We start from the raw sequence: 19410 nt of genomic DNA, 5'->3' as shown, positions 1-19410 counted from the left end.
CAAATGCAAATTGGAAGATTAAAGTAAATTTACCATTTTTGTTGCATTGACTGGTTGTTGCAACTGTCAGCACCTAGTTGTTGGGGGAGTGTTATATTTAAACTTAACTGTTTCACATAAACACAATTAGCCATTTAAAATGAATAAATCATTTTGTAATATAGTCACTAACAAGAAAGAAATTTTACAGTCAAGAAGAGCCTCAGTAGTACATAATTTTTGACATATTCTAATTGGCCAAATTATCTTAGTTGGTTAATAAACCTGATTCTCAGTGAAGTTTTCCATAATTTCCATAGTTTCTCAATAAAGAAAAGGGCAAAATAGATTGAAGAGTATAAGTCATATTAATTATTATTAGGAATTTTCCCAAGAGTCATATGTCTAAACATGTTCAAGAAGAGGACTTATTTGGCTTAAAATTATCATCCAATTCATCAGCATTTATTGTTTTCCATTGGATCTAAGGTAGGTGTATGTGTGTGTGTGAAACTTTATAAAGCATTTTAAAGTAAGTATAGATTCAATTAGAATAAGCATAAATTAATTTCATTTAATGATTAATGCCGTTAGACAAAAACTTTTTTTTCTGATTGCTGAAAAATGGTGAAGGCTCTGAAACTAACAAAAGATTCTTGAATTACTTCAGATCATTCAAATATATTTAAAAGAAACAGTTTTTTGTGTGTGTGGGTGGAGTTATTTTAATTATACTTTAACCTTTTAATTATCATTTCAAATGGACTGGTCATTATCACATATGTGAATAATAAGGTTAAAAATTATGCTATGGTATAATATCTCCAAGAAAAACAACAACCTTTTTATTGACCAAAATAGTATTTCATTGAATGAAAATATATGAATTTAATAATTGAAAGCATAACTTCCATGAGTGGCAAATCCATTTTCTTTTAAGGTAATTTTTTTTTTGTTAGTAGAGAAGAACGAAAATGTATAAGCTCTGGACCCCTGGTAAAATATGTAAGTCATACAAAATCCCTGTGTCTACAAGTTATTTCTGAAATAATATAAAAAAGGAAATTGACTTACGTTGACTTTCTTTTGTACTGCTATATTGTCTTCCATTTAAAAAAAGAAAAGGGTCAGGGCATGAAAATAGTAACTCTCATTTTAACATTGTTGTGGGTAAGTGGACTGTGTCAATGGTGTTTTTGATTTATTTTAAATATTTTTATAGATCATATATAATATTTTGATGTAACTTCTCTAATTTTTTATTTAATTTCTCTCTCTGTCTTTTTTCTAAAGCTTCTCCATGGGTTGATAACAGCAGAACTCCAAACAAGATTGACCTTTATGATGTACGCAGAAGACCATGGTAAGAATTTTAGGTAGTCATGGAAAGATGAAAGAGATAAAGGTTACATGTTTTGTTAAAAAGCTGGAGGGAATCGTTCCATTATTAGGATGAATATTTTCTAACTATTTAAAGAGCTCCGGTATTTTAAAAACATTTTAATAAATATATACAGTTAAAGGTCAATGAAGACGATGAGTTCAAGTGGGAACAATAATGTTGTTGAAATTATATAGCAAATTCATTTCAAATGGACTACTTTAAGTTTTATATTCGATTTCATCTCCAAAACACTTTTAGCTGGTAGGGATTTCTATTGAAAGACACCTCCCATCACCCCCCTGTCCCGCCCCCCAGTTTGCTTTGAGTAGAGCTCTAATACAACTTCTAGTCAGAATAGGGGGTAGTTTGCCTTTGACACTGAACTAATGAGAATTGGCCCCAAGGTGTAAGCTGGCCCTAGTTATAGTCATATAGCTTAGGTTTATTTTCCCTAAAAGGAGTATTATTTGTTCCTCACTTCTAAAGCAACTCATTTTCATAACATAAACTCAGAAAAATACCAATAACTCATAATTTCACTGTTAAACTCATGCATTTTATTTGAGTTTTTAAAAAGTAGATTCAATATATAAATGTATCTTTTTTCAAATGAGTTCACATTATGTGCAGTGTATTGCTTTGTAACCTACTTTTTTCATCTCAATACCTTCGAGTACCTATTCATAAGAGACACACTTAACATCATGTTAAAAGAATGACTCTGTGGTAACTTATTTAAGAAATCCCCTATTATCATACATTTCGATTATTTCTAACGTTTTGCTAGGGTTCAGACAAGTTCTAAGATGCATAATAGTTCGTTCAAATAAATGTATTTAAGGATTTTAAAATACCCAGTTAAATGTCCCAGTAGCCATTTACATGAACACCAACCATGTATAATAACACAAGGTACTATTAATCCATGTATTATTCATGTTAATATTTCTCTAAGTGAGGTAGCTGTGAAGGAAAGATATGGCATCATATGGTTTGGGTTCAGGGACCAGTTGTTTTGGGGTGAACTTAGAAGCTAGATGCCAAATAGAAGAGACAGACCATACCCTGTCCTCCCATCCTCCCTTTGAGAAGCATGCCAGGATCATTTCTTAAGATGCTAGACATAAACTAGATTTACCTTCCATTGGAATATTCCATCAACCCTTCCCCTTTACTACAGAGAAACAAAGTTGGGTGCAAGTTATAGACTGTGTCATGAAAACATAGTCCTGAGTAGATAGGTATTAACTGTGCTGGATGTTGTCTGAAAACTAATGGACAAGTTATCTGGCAGGCTTCTGAAATTTAGATTTAGAATGATGGGCAAAGAGACCTCAGAGATAAGTAGAAATTTGAGTTCAGGGACAGCCCTTCCTGTTGGACAAGCAGGCCCATGTACCCCATCACTCTGTGTTCAGACAACATGAGCTTTGATATCATTCACCTCCAATTAAGTTTTCTCTCTACAGTTCCTGAATTATATGAATAAAACTCTCCTAGAGTCTCTTTAAAATGCAAAGATGCTAAATCTGTAGGGCTGGGTTGAATTTGGGAATCAGCATTTAAACTGACTCTCCAGCTGATTTTTAGGAATTATAATGTTTGAAAAGGACCACTTAAAACTCTTGGTAATAACATCATATATTGTTTTTTTAAATTATTTTATTGTTTCTTTATATTTATCTTCTATTGATGTTGCTTTTTCATGTTCCTAGACCAATTACATGTTTCTGTTTGTTTTCTGCATTCAGAAATATGATGTAATCTCATTATTATTTGTTATTACTATTCCTTAGAATGAGTTTTAAAACCTGTGGTCAACCAATTGAAGTTTAGGATATTTTTCTATCTTTCAGGAAAATGTCCTTCCAGAAGTTAATTTCTTTTGCTTTTAGTATTAAAGCACATCTCTTTATCATTTGTTATAAATAGCTGAAAAACATAATTTAAATATTATGCCTCTGGCATCTTGACCATTGTCTTAAATACAGCTTTTTACAATTGATATTGCATAGTATGAATGACAGTGTTGTTGACAGAGATAGAATGGAAGTAGGTTTGCTGGGAAAACACCTTCTCTAAGAGATCAGTAACTATCAGGTTAAGAAATATCAATGTTTGATATTTATAAAGAGGAAAATATTTATTTGGTATTTGTTTCAGGTACATCCAAGGAGCTGCATCTCCTAAAGACATGCTTATTCTGGTTGATGTGTGAGTAGTTAAATATTACGTATTTATTTATATACGAAGAATACAGGTAGGATTCATAGATAACAGTAATGTGTGGGGACTGAGAAATGATTGATAGTTTGGGAAAAAAAAAGATGAAGAATAATTATGATGACTTCTGTATGCAAAGAGGCCATATTAAGACAGTAACGAAACAAACAAAAAGTATCTTAGTGAAAATGAGCAGAATCTGTATTGGAATTAAAAATTATGGCATGGTTCTAAAGTCTGAATTTTTTGAAAAATTATTTATTTCCTTTCAATTTTTGTCTTTATATTTAAAACAATATTAAAGTACATGGTTGCTAAAACTAAGCAGTTCCTGCAACCAAAAAAAAAGAAAAAAAAAGAAAGAAAGAAAATTGAATCATTTAGTTAGCACTTAGTCATTCATGATTGAAATAACATTTAAGAGTTTGACCACAAAGTGGATAAATATTAAGTGTCTTAAATGTCAATACTGGGACTTTTTCAAGGTAAATGCTGATATACAAGAAATAATTCCAGGAGTTTTTTTATTAGTCATTTTATGCTTTACATTGCTTCATATTAACAGGTGTGTATGTGTGTGTGATCTTTTAATAAAGTGAAAGATGTAATTGTAGAGCATAGAGCACTTAGTTTTTAAGAGTAATACCAAAGAATTAAAATCATCAAGTATAAAATGCTTAGATTATTTTTCCTGAGAGAAAAAAAGTATATCATATATTCTATGCCACACTCAAAGAAACAGAATCCAATGTTTCATAGGCAACTAAATCCATATCATAGGCTAATATCAACATTTGAACATTTTCTCATTTTGACCTGAAGTAAACAAGTTCAAAACTTTATAACATAACCTGACAAAGGGAAGATAAATGAATTTGATCAATATAACTTAAACGTTAACTCTCATTTCATTTGTTAAAATGCATTTAAGCTACGTCTGGTTTTAATTAAATTATTGTAGAGTTTATATCATACAGTAATCCTTGATATTCTTCTTAAGTGTAAATCTAAACAGTAATGTAATCCTATAGGATAATTTCCAGAAATAATTTCTCATATTAAAATCTTTGGGACTCACATGCATATACCAAAATTGAAAATGTATATGAAGTTAATGTTTTTAAAAATTATTTCAACATAAATGTGTTGAGGGTCTCATCATCACTTATACAATGAAATGATATAGATTCAAAGATCATTAAGATGTGATCCCTGATCTCAGAGATAATTCAAATGTATTAGTGAAACTCAACCATATTCACAGACAACTAAAATATTGTAAAGGGTAATAGACATAAGATATGACACAGCACATAGAAGAAAGATAGCACTTTGATTTAAAGTGTCAGGAAAGACTTCATTAAGAAAATAAACTGAGAATTGAATTATTATAGCAAAGATTTAACAGAGCAGGCCTGGGAGGAGAGAGAAAACAGAGTGGAATTTCCGGTAGAAGAATCGACAGAAGCAAAGTGGCATAGGCGAGAACACCTGGGGAAACGATATTGAGGAGGTGAAGGAAGGAGAGAGAGGAGAATCTGAAAGCTTTTGAATGCAGGGCTCTTGAGATCATTGGCTGTTTAGTAGGTAACTTCACTACTAACAGTATTGGATCAAGGTATGTTTCCAGAATTTTCACCTGTTTGCATGGGAAGAAGAGGTGACTAAGAGCAGGACTTGGTGGCTGTTACCATAGCTCTAGATCTTTAGGTAACAAAGACCTGAGCTGGAATGGAGAGAGGATGGAAAGGAGGCCACCATCTTGGGAACACTGTAATGTAGAATGAATAGGGAGATTGTCTGAAGGGGTAGAAAGGTTAAGAGGGAGGAGGAAATTGGATGACTGGGATCTAGCCTGGTTGCTACCAAGAACATCAATGGGAAATAAAAAATATGTTTGGAAGTAATTTGTCGTTTTGGACATTGAGTCTGTAGTTTAACAAGCAGTGAATTGTAAAACTGGGAAAAAGTCAGGAAGTATAGATATCGAGTTGTCTAAACATGAGCCCTACAAATCAATGAAGTCACTGAGGATCATAGAATATGTAGAGACAAAAAAAAAAAAGGAAGACTAAACCCCAGAGTCTGCTTCAGAATACAAAATAAGGAATTTTGTCCATGAAAAAATCTGTTTATTATCATAATTGTATGCTGCTTCATAATTACTGATTTAATCAAGTCAAACAATGTGTTTTTTTAAGGCAATGACTTTTTTTAACCTAAAGAGGTTATAAGCCCTCACTTATAACGTGGCTAACCAAGCTGGTATTCAGTATATGTTTCGTGAATCAATGAACATGACATGAGTATCCATATTTTATTAAAATTGTCACTTGATGTGTCATTTTTATCATTGTTGGTGGAAATATTCTGGTGCTGGTAGGAAAGAAAGACAAGATTTCTTTAATTTATTGCGACTCTTAAAAATATGACTTTTTCTGGGGCGGCCGATTAGCTCAGTTGGTTAGAGTGCGGTGTTCTTAACAACAAAGTTGTCGGTTCAATCCCCACATGGGCCACTGTGAGCTGTGCCGTCCACTAGATTCAAACAACTACTAGACTTGGAGTGGATGGGTCCTGGAAAAACACACTTAAATAAATAAAAGTTAAAAAAAAAAAAAAAATATATATATATATATATATATATATATATATATATATATATATATTCTAGTACTGATTTTTTTAAAGACAGAATAATTTGAACATTATATAAATGATCTAGAGCCAATGCATAAGTTGCCTTTCCATAAAGTGTCTGATTATGATTAATTGTATGACCATTAACATGCATGGACCCCCCCTTTTTTTTAATAGGAGTGGAAGTGTAAGTGGCTTGACACTGAAACTGATTCGAACATCAGTCTCTGAAATGTTGGAAACCCTCTCAGATGACGATTTCGTGAATGTAGCTTCTGTAAGTACAAAATGACTGCATTTTTGGTAAATTAAATCAGTAATTTCTATCTCCTTATGACTTTAAATACTCCATAGTGTTTTATCATACATAGGCTGACATAGCTCTGATCTATTCAAGACTATTTCACCGAGCTCTTCCTATCTTGTTACTAATTCTCCTATATTTCCACGACAAGGTCTTCTTTGAATGTCTAAGGCTTTACCCAAGAGTGAAGAGACTGAGGTAATAAATATGAAGCAAAAACATTACACATGTTCTCCTTCATTCAGAAAAGTTTAAACAGGTATCATGAACCCCTATACTCGTTGATATCATTGTTACTCCCAATTAGTAGCGACTTGGCAATCTCATTATATAGCAATTGTCTGTTCATTATAATGTTCGTTTTCACACGTGACACATATCCATAGTACATTATGTTTTTAAAATTGTTTTTTATTTTTAATTAACAGAAGAACCAGTAAATATTCAAATGTGCTTCTTTTAAAGTTTTATTTCCTCAGAACCACCTTAGACCTTCCCACGAGTAGCTAGGGAGCATTGAATTCTAAAACAAATGAAATAGGATAAAATGAATCTTGCCATGTCTGATTTTAATTCATAGAATTTAGGCAAAAATCTCATGGATCTTATTTCACAGTTGAAGTGGATATGTTCATAGAGATGATGGTGAGGGAAGAGGAATTTTTAGTGAAGTCATTTTATATTGAACATGTGAGAATGCACCCGTCTCTGAAACCACTTAGGAAGAAGACGTTAAAGCAGGTGGCCTGCAATCAATTTTCTCCCTTCACTAGGAGGGCACCCCCGGGGTAAAAAATAGGCAGGAGAACCAGGTATAAGTCCTTGTCAACCAGACCTCCAGATAGCTAGGTTAGTGATATTTACTAAGAGGAAGACGATTTATTTCTAAAATACTTTTAGTGAGATATCTCTGGCTAAGGGTAACTATAATAAATAGAACCCAGGACTGATGAAGTAAGACTCCCTGAAAAATGTTCATAGGTCGTATAACTCCCTGGGTAATAAGCTGGAGATATTTCAGTATTTAAATACTTCCACTTTACAAGGAACCCTGCAAACCTATTCTAGAGACCTCTTTCCATCTTGACTAGAGAGGGGTCTCTAACACAGTAAGGAACGATTTGTTCTATTAGTTTTCTAGGGCTGCCATAACAGAACATCATAGGCTGCTATAGAAATTAATTTTCTTACAGTTCTGGAGACTGAAAGGTCAAGGTCAAGGTGCTGGCAGGGTCAGTTTCTCCTGAGGCTTCTTTCCTTGGCTTGCAGATGGCCGCCCTCTTGCTGTCTCTTCCTATGGTCATCCCTCTGTGCATGTACCCCCCGGTGTCTCTTCCTCTTCTTATGAGGATACCAGTCTTACTGGATTATGTCCCTCACTAACTACCTTAGTTTAACTTAATCACCTATTTGTAGACCTCATCTTCAAATACTGTTACATTCTCAGGTTCTGGGGTTGGGATTTCAATGTGTGAATTTCAGGGGGACACAATTCAGCCCATAACACCTGGGGACCCGTCCTCCATGTCCAGATCTTTTTATGCTTCATCTGAACCTTTAGCGATCCTTAGCTTGTCCATATTCTTTGGTATTATTTAGTAAAACTTGTCATACATAAGATCTCTGATTCATTTCAGTCTCATAATATGATCCTGTGTGTTATCTCACCACTTATTCAATAAAACGTAATGCTTTATCTCTCAAACAAAATGATCAGAAAAGACAGTAATTTAATTTCATTTGTACATAAACATAGTGTTACAAAGGGTTTGGCATGGTTGCTAGCAAAATATGATTTTTGGCATAACAAGAGAAAATTGTGAAAAATATTATATTCCATACAGATTTGGCATATCTAATGGGATTTATATAAAACCAGCAGATATTAACATGGTTAATTTCTTAATCTGTCTTCTTCTTGATCCTTAGTCATGGATTCATGTGTAAGTAGTTTATTTGGGACATGATCCCAGGAAACACTTTCAGTTAAAGTAGTGGGAAAGTGAGGCTGGGAAAGAAAGGAAGGATGCCAATTAAAGGATCTTGATTCAATTTAAAGGAACTTAATCCTACTGAGAAATCCTAGAAACTGTATAGAATATAAACTTCAGAGTTATTCTGCCTACAGGCCAAAGAAACTGAGGTTTCAAGTACCAGCCTTCCCCACCTGTGAGCAAAACAGATGCTGGCCACAAAGGAAGAATGGAATCAAAAAGTTGCAGGTGATAGTAGTTAGAAACCTGACCAGCATCCACTATATCTTGTCACTGATCTTTAAAGATGGCAACTGGTTACAATTACAAAACAAACAAACAAAATAAAAACATAGTACATGAGGAATGTGAGATGCTAGAGTTAGAACCAAGTCCATAATTTATATTCATCTTTTCTCTCAAGCCCTTTCTCATTTTCCTACACCCTCAGCCAACTCTTGCTGATGGCTTGCTTGGTGAGATGACCCAAACTTTTATTCCAGAGGCCTATACATCCATGATTTCTATGTCCATTCAAACAGTGGTCCCTGCAGTTGTACATTCACAGTAATCACCAAGCGTGGATGTGCTTGAATGCATGCCCTGAGTTCTATGCATAGTTCTCCCTTCCTACATTATACAGCAGCGACCTCATGATAATCTCCCTGTTATCTGGAACCCTGCCAGTAGATTTCTTTTTTTTCCCCTCGCATGTTGGTCTGCTGGCATGAGAAGCCAAAAATATCCAGATAGTAGTTATAAATTTAGGTTTAGTGAAATTCTTTCTGTGACCCTGGTAAGAGCACCACCTCACCCCACACCCACACACACGTTCTTGGAAAGCAGAACATTTATTTTGGCAAAGTAAAGTTGCAGGGACAGGAAATACACATTTCCCAGTGGATCACTTTGAGTTATGTTGAGAGTTATTCCTACTTCCCTTGGTTCCCACACTCATGCATTCTTCCTTTTTAGGGCAGAGCCAGTGTGGGGAGGGAAAACCTGATTTGTAACATTTAAGCATTTACTAATTTTCATAATATAAGTCCTCCTACCATGGCCAATTTCAAGCTACCTATATGAGGTCAATTAGCTTTAAAAATTCCTGGAAATGTGACCATTGTTTTTTATGAGCAGACACAAGTTGGTACCAGCATATCAATGGACATAGTACAATGGTTCAAAGTGCATATTGCCTCTTGAAGCACAATATGCCAACTCAAAGACTGTAATTGCCAAGCTGGAACCTTAGTTGCAAATACAAGAGATAGTCTTAATGATTTATCACGCTGGCAATGTCTAATGATGTAGTATGTGGTAGACCCAGTGAATCCCGTGATCATTTGTTCATTATTGGACTTCCTTTACCATAAAATAGGTTGCATGGTTTGAGGGATGTTATTCAGGATTCCATAAAGATACTCCATAGGATAAATCAGGCAGTACGATGAACTCTAAGGAATGAGGCGCTGTGCACAGGAAAAGGGAACTCATAACTGGAATAGGTATCAATAACAAGAAAAAGAAAAGTTATCCAACCTCGCCTCCAGAGGGGTCAACTTGAATATAATCTATTTGACATTAAGTTACTTGTTGTCTTTTTGAAAGGTGATACTATATCAAAGAGTCAGCATTAGACAGTTTCCAATGGGTTGGCCTTTCACAAGTGGCAGTAGCTCTATCACACTTCGTGAGAAAGACCCTGTGCTTTTAGGTCCATATATGTCCTCTTTCTGTCTGCTACCAGGCTGCTTAATTCATGATCCCATTTTGCTAGCATTGCAGTTGCCACATACAAAGGCCGAATGACCTCCAATGGACAAGTCATGTTATCCACCCAATTGTTCAATTCCTCCTCTGTGAAGAATGCTCTCTAGTGGTCATTGATGTGAGACAAAGAGAATTGCACATTTTAGTCCTGCTCTTATAGGTCTGAACTCATGCTTCTTCTCCAGAACTCTCTGTTTGGGGAAGGTCTTTCAATCTTGCTCCTTCAAAAGCATTGGTGAACCAACCAATTTGTCACTGTGTAATAGTCCATGTGTTTTCTTTTCTCAGGTTACTTGTTCCTCTACACCAGGTTGATGACCAAGTATATTTTGCCTCAAGATCTTTCAACATCCATCCCCCAGCATGTTCTCCCAGTATCTGCTGGTCTATATTAGGTAGATCGTGAATCTCTTTTGTTGAATATCCATTCTCTTTTTGTATTCTTGGAGCAGAGGCTACTTTTCCAGTTGGGTCATGTTGAGGCCTGACATATTTGTTGCTTAGAGCCATGAGGGAAGATGGAATCAGATCTTAAGGAGAGCAAGTGTCATTCTTTATGTTCTCTAGGAATGGAGACCTACTACCCTCAAAGAGGAAAAGATTACCTCTGCCTATCCAGAGAGTATAGGGGAATATGGAAGTTCATTGTTCTCAGTTGCATCCACCAAGATGTCTGCATTCTTTTCTTAGGATCCTATTATTTGCCTATCAGTGCAGAAGCTTGCCAAGGCTGTGAATGCAGCCTCCTTTATAATTACGAGTATGTGACTCTCAAAAGCAAATGTTGTGCCTATTTCTAGAACAGACTGATTTTCTCACAACAGGAGATGAGAATCTCTTTATTAGCTGCCATAGAAGTCTTCTAGTTTTCACACTTTGCCCTCAGTTGATACTTTGTTAACCTTAGGTTGTCATTTCCTTCAATGAATTCAACAACAACCAACCAATGTCTAGCCCTTGTGATTACTATAGTCCTGAAATGCTCAGTGTCTCCTCTCCTGTCTATATTGTGTTCCGATCACCACAGATGGAAATCTTGACAATTGTGATGCTACAGCCTCAGAACAGTTTTTTTTTTTTTTTTACTCCAGTTTTTACTGACATACAGCCAGATACTAGTGGAGTCTTTGTTACCACGTGACTGGCATATGATTTAATTCTAGAATCCCATACTGAGGTTCTGCTTCCTAAGACCCCTGTTAGTAGCAACTTAGATTGGGTTTTTCCTGAAATAGTCCCTGAGTAAAGGATTCAAGTACAAATGGTTTATTTGGAAAGTACTTCTAGACTTAGAGATACATGAGAAATAAAATGAAAAATGAGAAGATAACTAATAAATGATGGATTGTTAAACTAGTTACCACTCTGAGTGAGTGGAACTTAATTCTCTGAGCAATTCTGAGAACGAGTGTAGATTACATGAATTAGAGTAATCCTTTCCAAGGAGAAAATGTGCTGGAGTATTTAAAGTTAATGATTGTTCCCAATGGATAATCCCCTGATGTTTCCAGGCTATCATCTGCACAGGCAGAGAGGTCCCAGAAATTCCATGCAATTAAATTTGGGCTGGCATGCATGGAAATATGGATGGAGCACCAACAGTACTTGCCTCAGTTAGAATCTGAAAAATGCTATTAATAAATATGGTTTAAAATAATTTCTCATTAAACAGTAGAAATGGCTTTGAATGAATTTTAGCCAGCAACTAATGATTTTTTCTTAATTAAAATAAAGAATTTATGGACTTGACATTGGGATTCTTAATGACTGACAAGTTTTAAAGACCATTGTTTCCCTAAAAATAGTATGGTTGTTAAATGTGTATATTTTTAAAGGAAATTGTTAACTAACTTAAGAAAAACGATTGCAGGATATTTCCTTGTGGTTTCTGGGAACCAGGTGAATACAAACTTTATTGGTACATTGATATAGCTCTTTGTAAATATTTACTTGGGTGTCCTCACTTGGTGTAGCTTGAATATGTGAGCTAAAAGCAAATGGGCAAATAAAATATGTTGCTTATAGAAAGAACTGGGAGTGCGTTTGATCTGAAAGTAATGTATCTCAAAACCTCAAGTTAAAAATTATGAAAGTATCTCAGTTACATATTCAAAAGTGGAGAAGAAGAGTGATATTGAAAGATGCATAACTCATGTAAATTGTCAGACAAATATTTGTAAGACGAAGTCAGTGATTTCTTACTCTGTTGGAGGAATTTATTGCTGGTCTCAGCTCCTAGTATATTGATTTCTTTAGGATAGTTACTTTCATTTACTTTAGTCTTTTTGTTTGTTTGTTTTGTTTTGTTTTTTACATTTTTTATTTACCGTAGGTGATAAATATTTTTGTCAACTATATTTGGAATTTTTTTACTAACTGTACATTTTTTAATTATATTATTTCAGAATAATCATTAGTATATTTTCATGATTGAAAAGTCACTAAATTATTTTAAGTACTCATACTATTCTAGACAATAGGTTTGCCCTTCAGAAAATCAATGCGTATATGATCCAAAATAGATATGTGTTCATTGTTTACCTTATTTGTGTATTCATTTTTAATTTAATCATAAGTCATAGGGAATTATTAGAATTATTTTTTTTTTAAATTGCTCATGTGGCAGGAACTGTTCTATGTATTTTTTTATGGTAAGTCATCTAGGCTTCACAACAATCGTGTAAGACAGATAATACCACTATACTTAATTTTACAGATAAAGAAACGAGAGCCTTCTAGTAACTTCTCTAAGGGAGAAGACAGAATTTGAACACAGCCATCTTCGTTTCTGAGACTAGATTTAACCACAAAGTCCTGTGGCTAAAATCTGAATAAAAATATAAAATAAGTTTACTAGCTTCATTGTGAAATCTGATACATTTAAATAAGATTTCAAAATATTAGAATTCCTAGAAACTCTGAGATAAAATATGATTAAGTTATAAAGCCAAAGAGAAATGCTTTTTTTTTTGTAATCTAAATTTATTATTAAAGAAGAAAGTTATTTATGTTTGGTAGAGGACTTTTAGGAAATTTGCTGTATTTTTGCTTGAAAAGCACATATGAATTGGATAACTCTTATAATTGCAAATAAACACTTCAACACTCTATCTGGATTATACATTTTGCTTAAGCAGTATGTTTTCTTTTTATATATTTACTTCCTTTCTCACATATTTTGCTCTTTATCAAACTTCACATATACCTTTTTACACTTGCAATATACTTAATATCAACTACATTAACTTCATAATTTAAAACGAATTCTTCAGTTTTATTAGCCACCGTGCTTTATTTAGGAGTATAAAAGGTCTGAAATTGATACATTTAAAGAAGATTAATTCTTATGCAATATTTGGGTAAGAGAAGAGTAAAATTGTATTTTTATCTTTAACATATTTATTCTCATTAAATACAAACTTAAAAATATAATGATATGCGAATTCTAAGGAATTTCAAAATATATAAAGTCTTGGTTTGTGTGCACATGTGTATGCACACTTGCATGTATGTATTCTTTTTTTTTCTACTTTCTCTCTTAAACTGAAAGTCTAGGAAAGAAACAACATAACTTTGAGCTTTAGTAACTTCAAAGAGGCGTAGTAATAAGGCATTTAGGAAACCTGGTAGTGATTCTATAATTAACTTTGACAGTAATTTTTCCACAAAGCCCCCATGCGTTTCTCTTCATCCTCACACCTGATATCATGTCAGTCATCCAACGAGTTATGACACAAATCTGTATGAACACCTTTCCAAAGTTGCCTAGAACCACCAGACAGAAAAATCAAGCATCCTCTCAAGTTTTAGGTTTATATTTCTAAGTTTCTTTCTTTTGTTTAAAAAAGTCATTTTTACGCTTAAATCATATATAAGATGTCAGAATGAAAGCTGCGCCATTTCTTAGTGTTTGTGTTATCTCTAGAGTTCATTTTCTGTTGCGGAAAGGAAGCCTGCTGTTAGGGAGAGCTTAAATGCAAGCATAATGGAGCTGTTTTCCCACTAATCCAGTTATATGCTTTGATAGGAGTAAGTAGTAGATGATAAGAGCAGCAATTCAATCACAGCATGTTCTGATTTGCATACAGAATTTCAAATGTTGACACAATGAGTGGACTTTGTGTATGAAAGTGAGGGAGTTTGACGTTTTTTTTTGAGTAAAGTTGCAAATCAGTGGATGATGAAAGGAAAATGTGTGCTGATTATGGACAATATGTGAAAAGTTAATAACTGAGGAAGGTAGTCATGTGCTTCAATAAAATCACTTATCTCCTTACTTAGGAAGTAGCTGCATATGTTATGATTACATTAAGGATCTTTGAGTCAATTTTCTTCTGGAAAGCTTTTCTAATCCATGGTCATTATAAAAGGCTGTCTTTGATTACTCACCAGATACAAATAATCAAAATATAATTCCTTATAATATCTTTGTTATTAGTTGTAAGAGAGAAGTTTTTTTTGTTTGTTTTTTTGTTTTTCCCCAAGTAATCTGTACCCTTTGCCTTAGACTGCAGTCAGTAGACAACAGTTCTAGGAGTGATTGTCTCTAAATCCCAGTGCAAAATGAGGAATGAGGAACCATTGCCATGTAGGAGCCTGGGGAAGGGGGGGGGGTGATCATGATGGAATGGTGACAACATTAGTAAGGCTCACCTCTGGTTAAGAGATCTAATTCCCACTCTTAAGTAATCCTGCTTCCTAGATTTACTCATTGAATTGCATAGGGATAGTGCACAAACTTTGAAACACCTAGTTATATGACGTTGCACGAGTTAAGTAAGGTTTATAAATCTGTTTCTTCCTCTTGGAAGTGGACACGATCATCTTTAACTTGCCAAAATGTTGTTGAGCACCAAATGAAATTATACATGTAAAGTGTTTATATGTTGCAATCATTATTAGGGTCATTGTGGTTGTTATTATTATTATCATCTTCCAACACTTTTCTACCAACTGTTGGGAGACAGTGCTTCATGAATCTGTCATATTTCTTCAGTCTAAACATTAACAGCCAATTTGCTCAGATTTATGTACATTCTAGGATAGGGAAGACAGAGATGTCTCCTTCCCCAGAAGAGATTTACATTGTAGAATAACTAAGATATGTCTCTCTCTGGTGGGGAGTATTGGGCCTGTGGCCAGTGGCCCCTTTATAAGATCAGGGGTTTCCTCCTCTTGGTATTTCTTGCCGAAAGCACACCTACTGCCCATGATGATGACCTACTGACCCTCCTCTTGTCCCGCTGTGGGAACTGGGGTTGGGATGCAAACAGAAATGTCACTCTGGCTACTGCTATTGCTATAAGTCATAAACTGCCTTTTGTGTCTTACCAGAGGACTTACATTTTTCTCCCAGTGTCTCTGAAACTGGAGGAGGCTAACTTGTTAGCTTGCAAGTAGGATGAAAGCGCAGACACTTCCCAGTTCTTGACTTGACAGTTTAACACCAACTAATGTCAGAATGGGAGTTTGTTTAAATATGGAATTGCACTGTATATGCAAGAAAGACATAATTTGGATTGTTCCTTTTTCTATGAGCTGTAAATTTCAGTTTTCCTTTTAAAATATGCCTAATGGTTTTCTTAGTTTAGGAACTTTTCTGCATGTGATAACGAGCACATTTGTAAGTTGTTGCACAATTTAAATTTAAAAATTATTTTTAGATCCTTACAAAACAGGCCCTCTTTTTGCCATAGCTCAAGTAAAATAAAAGATATTCTGCATGCCAATACAGTTTGTGACTGATTAATTCTAGGAGAGTAATTTCATTTCCTGTCTTATAAAATAGTCATCCATTTATATTCAGGAAAAGTTTATGTTGATTCATATCTCATTTATGTCAACGGACCAGAATATTATAGTTTATACCCTTTATAACTGTAAAGGTCAAACAGCACAAGCAGTACCTGGCAGCTGGTTAAAAATGCAGACTATCTCAAGCCCGAGATCTAAGGAACCAGAAGCTTCTTTTAACCAGTCTACCAAGGGATTCGCAGCAATGAGGAAATCAGGAAACCAGGGTACACTGGGAGGTAATTTAGCAAAGTCCAACAGGCCTCTGTCTGGGGCTTGTTATAAGTAATCATACTTATAATTGACTTAGATTTTAAGATCTTCGTAATTCATAGAATTACTAGTACTATGGATGTTTATGAGTATTTTTATTTTGTAGCATTTGCTTTTTGGAGGGGAAGGTTATTTTTTAAAAAGGGAGTAGAATTAAGTTCATTAAAAAAACAAAGTTCTCCTTCTCTTGTATACTTGTTTGTTTGTTTTAAGGTAAAAAGGGTGCTTTTTAAAAATTACCTTAATTTATAAGACACACAACAGAAATTATAGTCTGCAAAGAAAAAACTGCAATACAAGACAAATTTAGGGATTATACTATCAGGGTAAGTAATGAAGGTTATTTAGTTTAAAACAGAGAGAGAGAGAGAGAGAGAGAGAGAGAGAGAGAGAGAGAGAGAGAGAGAAAGCAATTGCCAGAGGATAACTCAGTTGCTGTGCAAATATAAGGAAAGTTTAGAAGAAGGTGTTGACAAGGATAATAAATACTTTTTCCATTAATTACATGATGCATTAAAGATGGTTTTGGGTACTTAAAAGTTTGTTGCACTTGCAATTTTAGAAATAGCAAAGTAATAATTAAGGTGAGGCAGAGGCAATACTTTTATTTTGAACTGAGCTATTGTTTTTAAAAATATAAAAGTTATTCAATTATTTGCTGGGGCTTGAGGGCTAGGAAAAGACTCAATGCCAATGAGCACAGACATATATCAGTACTTAATGGGTAATATTTTTTTGAAGTACAGTTATTAACTTAATTTTGGGTATAAGGAAGAGAGTTACTATGGTTGACCTGAATTACCTCCTTAGCACTCGGAGTTGCTCACAGTATTTCAATTAAATTAAGCTATCATATTTGCTACTAATTATTTAGCAGGTTTAAATTCAAAAGAAATTAAAATATAAAGTGACACTATACTGAGGTACTTCTTAGTAGGATCAATAGCAAAATCCCATTTCAGAAAATTGCTAAGGGCCTGAAAAAGCATTTTGAAAATTTCAGTGTCTATACTAGAGCTTGAAAACAGGTACTAAAACATGAAAATCTATTTGTTGTATGTTCCATTGTAAAAGACTCTGTCATAAAATGACAATTTATATGTTACGGTCCCATAAATTTCAGATACAAATATTAGCATTTACTCATTCCCACAATTAATTCACCTTCCTAGTGTTTTGTTAAATGATTCGTGCTTATTGTACGCTTTAAAAGATATTCCGAAATTTGTTTCACTCCTCATGAAATCTCTCCTGCTTAACCTTATGTTCTATTGATAGGTATCTTTTTTATTTTTTTTTTTAAAGTTAATTTATACCCTGTCATTCTCTAAATTTTTTGAATATATATATTTCAAATATATGTTTCCTGAAATTATATATATATATATATATATATATATATATATATATATATATATATTATATTTAATCTCTGGAACTGAGTTAGAATGAATATAATTCCTTCATTTCCAGTTGGTAATTTTCTGTTGCTCCTAGGTGCTATTTCATGTTTAAAAGAACTCATTGGTGATGTTAATAATCTTGCTAAAAAAAGAGATCTGTACTTATTGTTAAACGCATGTCTCACACATATGCACGGAGTAGTTAGTAATTGCTTTTGTTTATGGAGTCTTGACCCTTCCAAGTCTAGACAGCTGCATGCTTATCCACTTACTTTGCTCAGGTCTGTGCCCAAATTCTTTCTTACCATAGAGACCCTTCTTGATGACCATACCTCCAATAGCATTCCAGTTTTAGTTATTCTATCACTTCAATTATTGTCTTTCACTTTACCTCACATCCATTTTCTTTATAGCACTTCTTTCTACCAGATGTTTTATATATAAAATGTTAATTTTTGTTTATTTTCTGTACCCCTTGCCAAGAATGGATGTGTCTTTGAATGTAGAGACACTGTTTGTTTTGCTCAAATATTACGGTATATAGAACATTTCAAGGTACATAGTGGTTCTTCTTTAATTGACTCTATTTCTTTGTCAATCCTAATAGTTCAGGGGGAAGAAAGTGCTACACAGATGTCTGAATTGTATAAGAAACTTAAATCAATTATGAAATATCTTTGTGTTTTTAAATGACCAGAGTTATCTTCATTCATATTATCTTCAGTGTTGCAGTATCTCTACTCTGCAAATGAATTAGATTTGTATGTCATTCTCTTTGTGTTCTTTAGACAAACCCAGCAATCATCACAACTGCTTTTTTTTTCCAACTAGTGAAGATGTTCCAAGTAACCAGCTGTACATACTATGAAAATATTGAACACATTGGTCAGCTCTGTATCGTGGTGTTGGCAAAGAGAAAGCCACCAGAGTTAAAACTCTCATATCTAAAAGATATGTGATCATTTGGTCATTTCATTAAAGTTTCATCTTTGGGAGCTGTCATTTGAATTTCCACTGGACTATAAAAAGTAATTGTAATAGAAATAATACTGATATGATTACTGTATCTCAAGAATGATGGAGAAAATGCTACCCCTAATCCTAGTTGGACTAATTCTAATGCTATTAGATCAGGATTGCAGTGGTTGATTAAAATATGGTTGAGAAAATATGAATATCAAATAGAGATGAGGGAGGAAGCGAAATACAAATTACTTTTGAAGCAAAAGAAGAGCACACTCTCAGTTGTTTAAAATTCTTTTAAAGGTATATAATTAGAAAGGTTTAAAAGTTTTCTGTATCAAAATACAAGTAGAATATATTAAAATGACACTTGGGACTTATGCAGAAATTTGTTCAAAGTTTCCACCAAATTTTTCCACTGAATTTTTGGTATGTCATGATTCAAATTGAAATATTTATTTAAAAATGAAAACATTAAAACATTAAAAAATAAAGTTTTGATGGGCAATGGTTTATAGTTATAGGCAAACAAATTTTGTCGTGATAATGTCAATATTTTCACTTTTTTATTGGTGCCATTTTCTTTCGACATATGCAGGATTTATTATTCCTACTCATATTTTTTTCTGATAGTTAAAACTATCAAATCTATGTGATATGATTTTAGAATTTGAGGGGCTTTCCCAGGAATATAGTAAAGCCTTT

General features: G+C 33.8%; 1 protein-coding gene across 8 annotated transcripts in view; it reads left to right on the top strand.

Annotated features, from left to right (window-relative positions):
• The window catches only part of CACNA2D1 (calcium voltage-gated channel auxiliary subunit alpha2delta 1), a 457790-nt gene that overhangs the window by 340357 nt on the left and 98023 nt on the right, over positions 1 to 19410 (top strand). For all 8 annotated transcript variants that reach the window (XM_019746897.2, XM_019746896.2, XM_019746894.2 and 5 more), the window contains exons 8-10: positions 1273 to 1342; positions 3527 to 3577; positions 6404 to 6503. In XM_019746897.2, the coding sequence (XP_019602456.1) occupies positions 1273 to 1342; positions 3527 to 3577; positions 6404 to 6503 (221 nt within the window). The remainder of the gene's footprint in view (positions 1 to 1272; positions 1343 to 3526; positions 3578 to 6403; positions 6504 to 19410) is intronic.

This window comes from Rhinolophus sinicus, linkage group LG09 (assembly GCF_036562045.2).
Source record: "Rhinolophus sinicus isolate RSC01 linkage group LG09, ASM3656204v1, whole genome shotgun sequence".
Lineage (NCBI taxonomy): Eukaryota > Metazoa > Chordata > Mammalia > Chiroptera > Rhinolophidae > Rhinolophus > Rhinolophus sinicus.
Note: the sequence above shows the minus strand (reverse complement) of the source record. Positions and strands in the feature narration are given on the sequence as shown.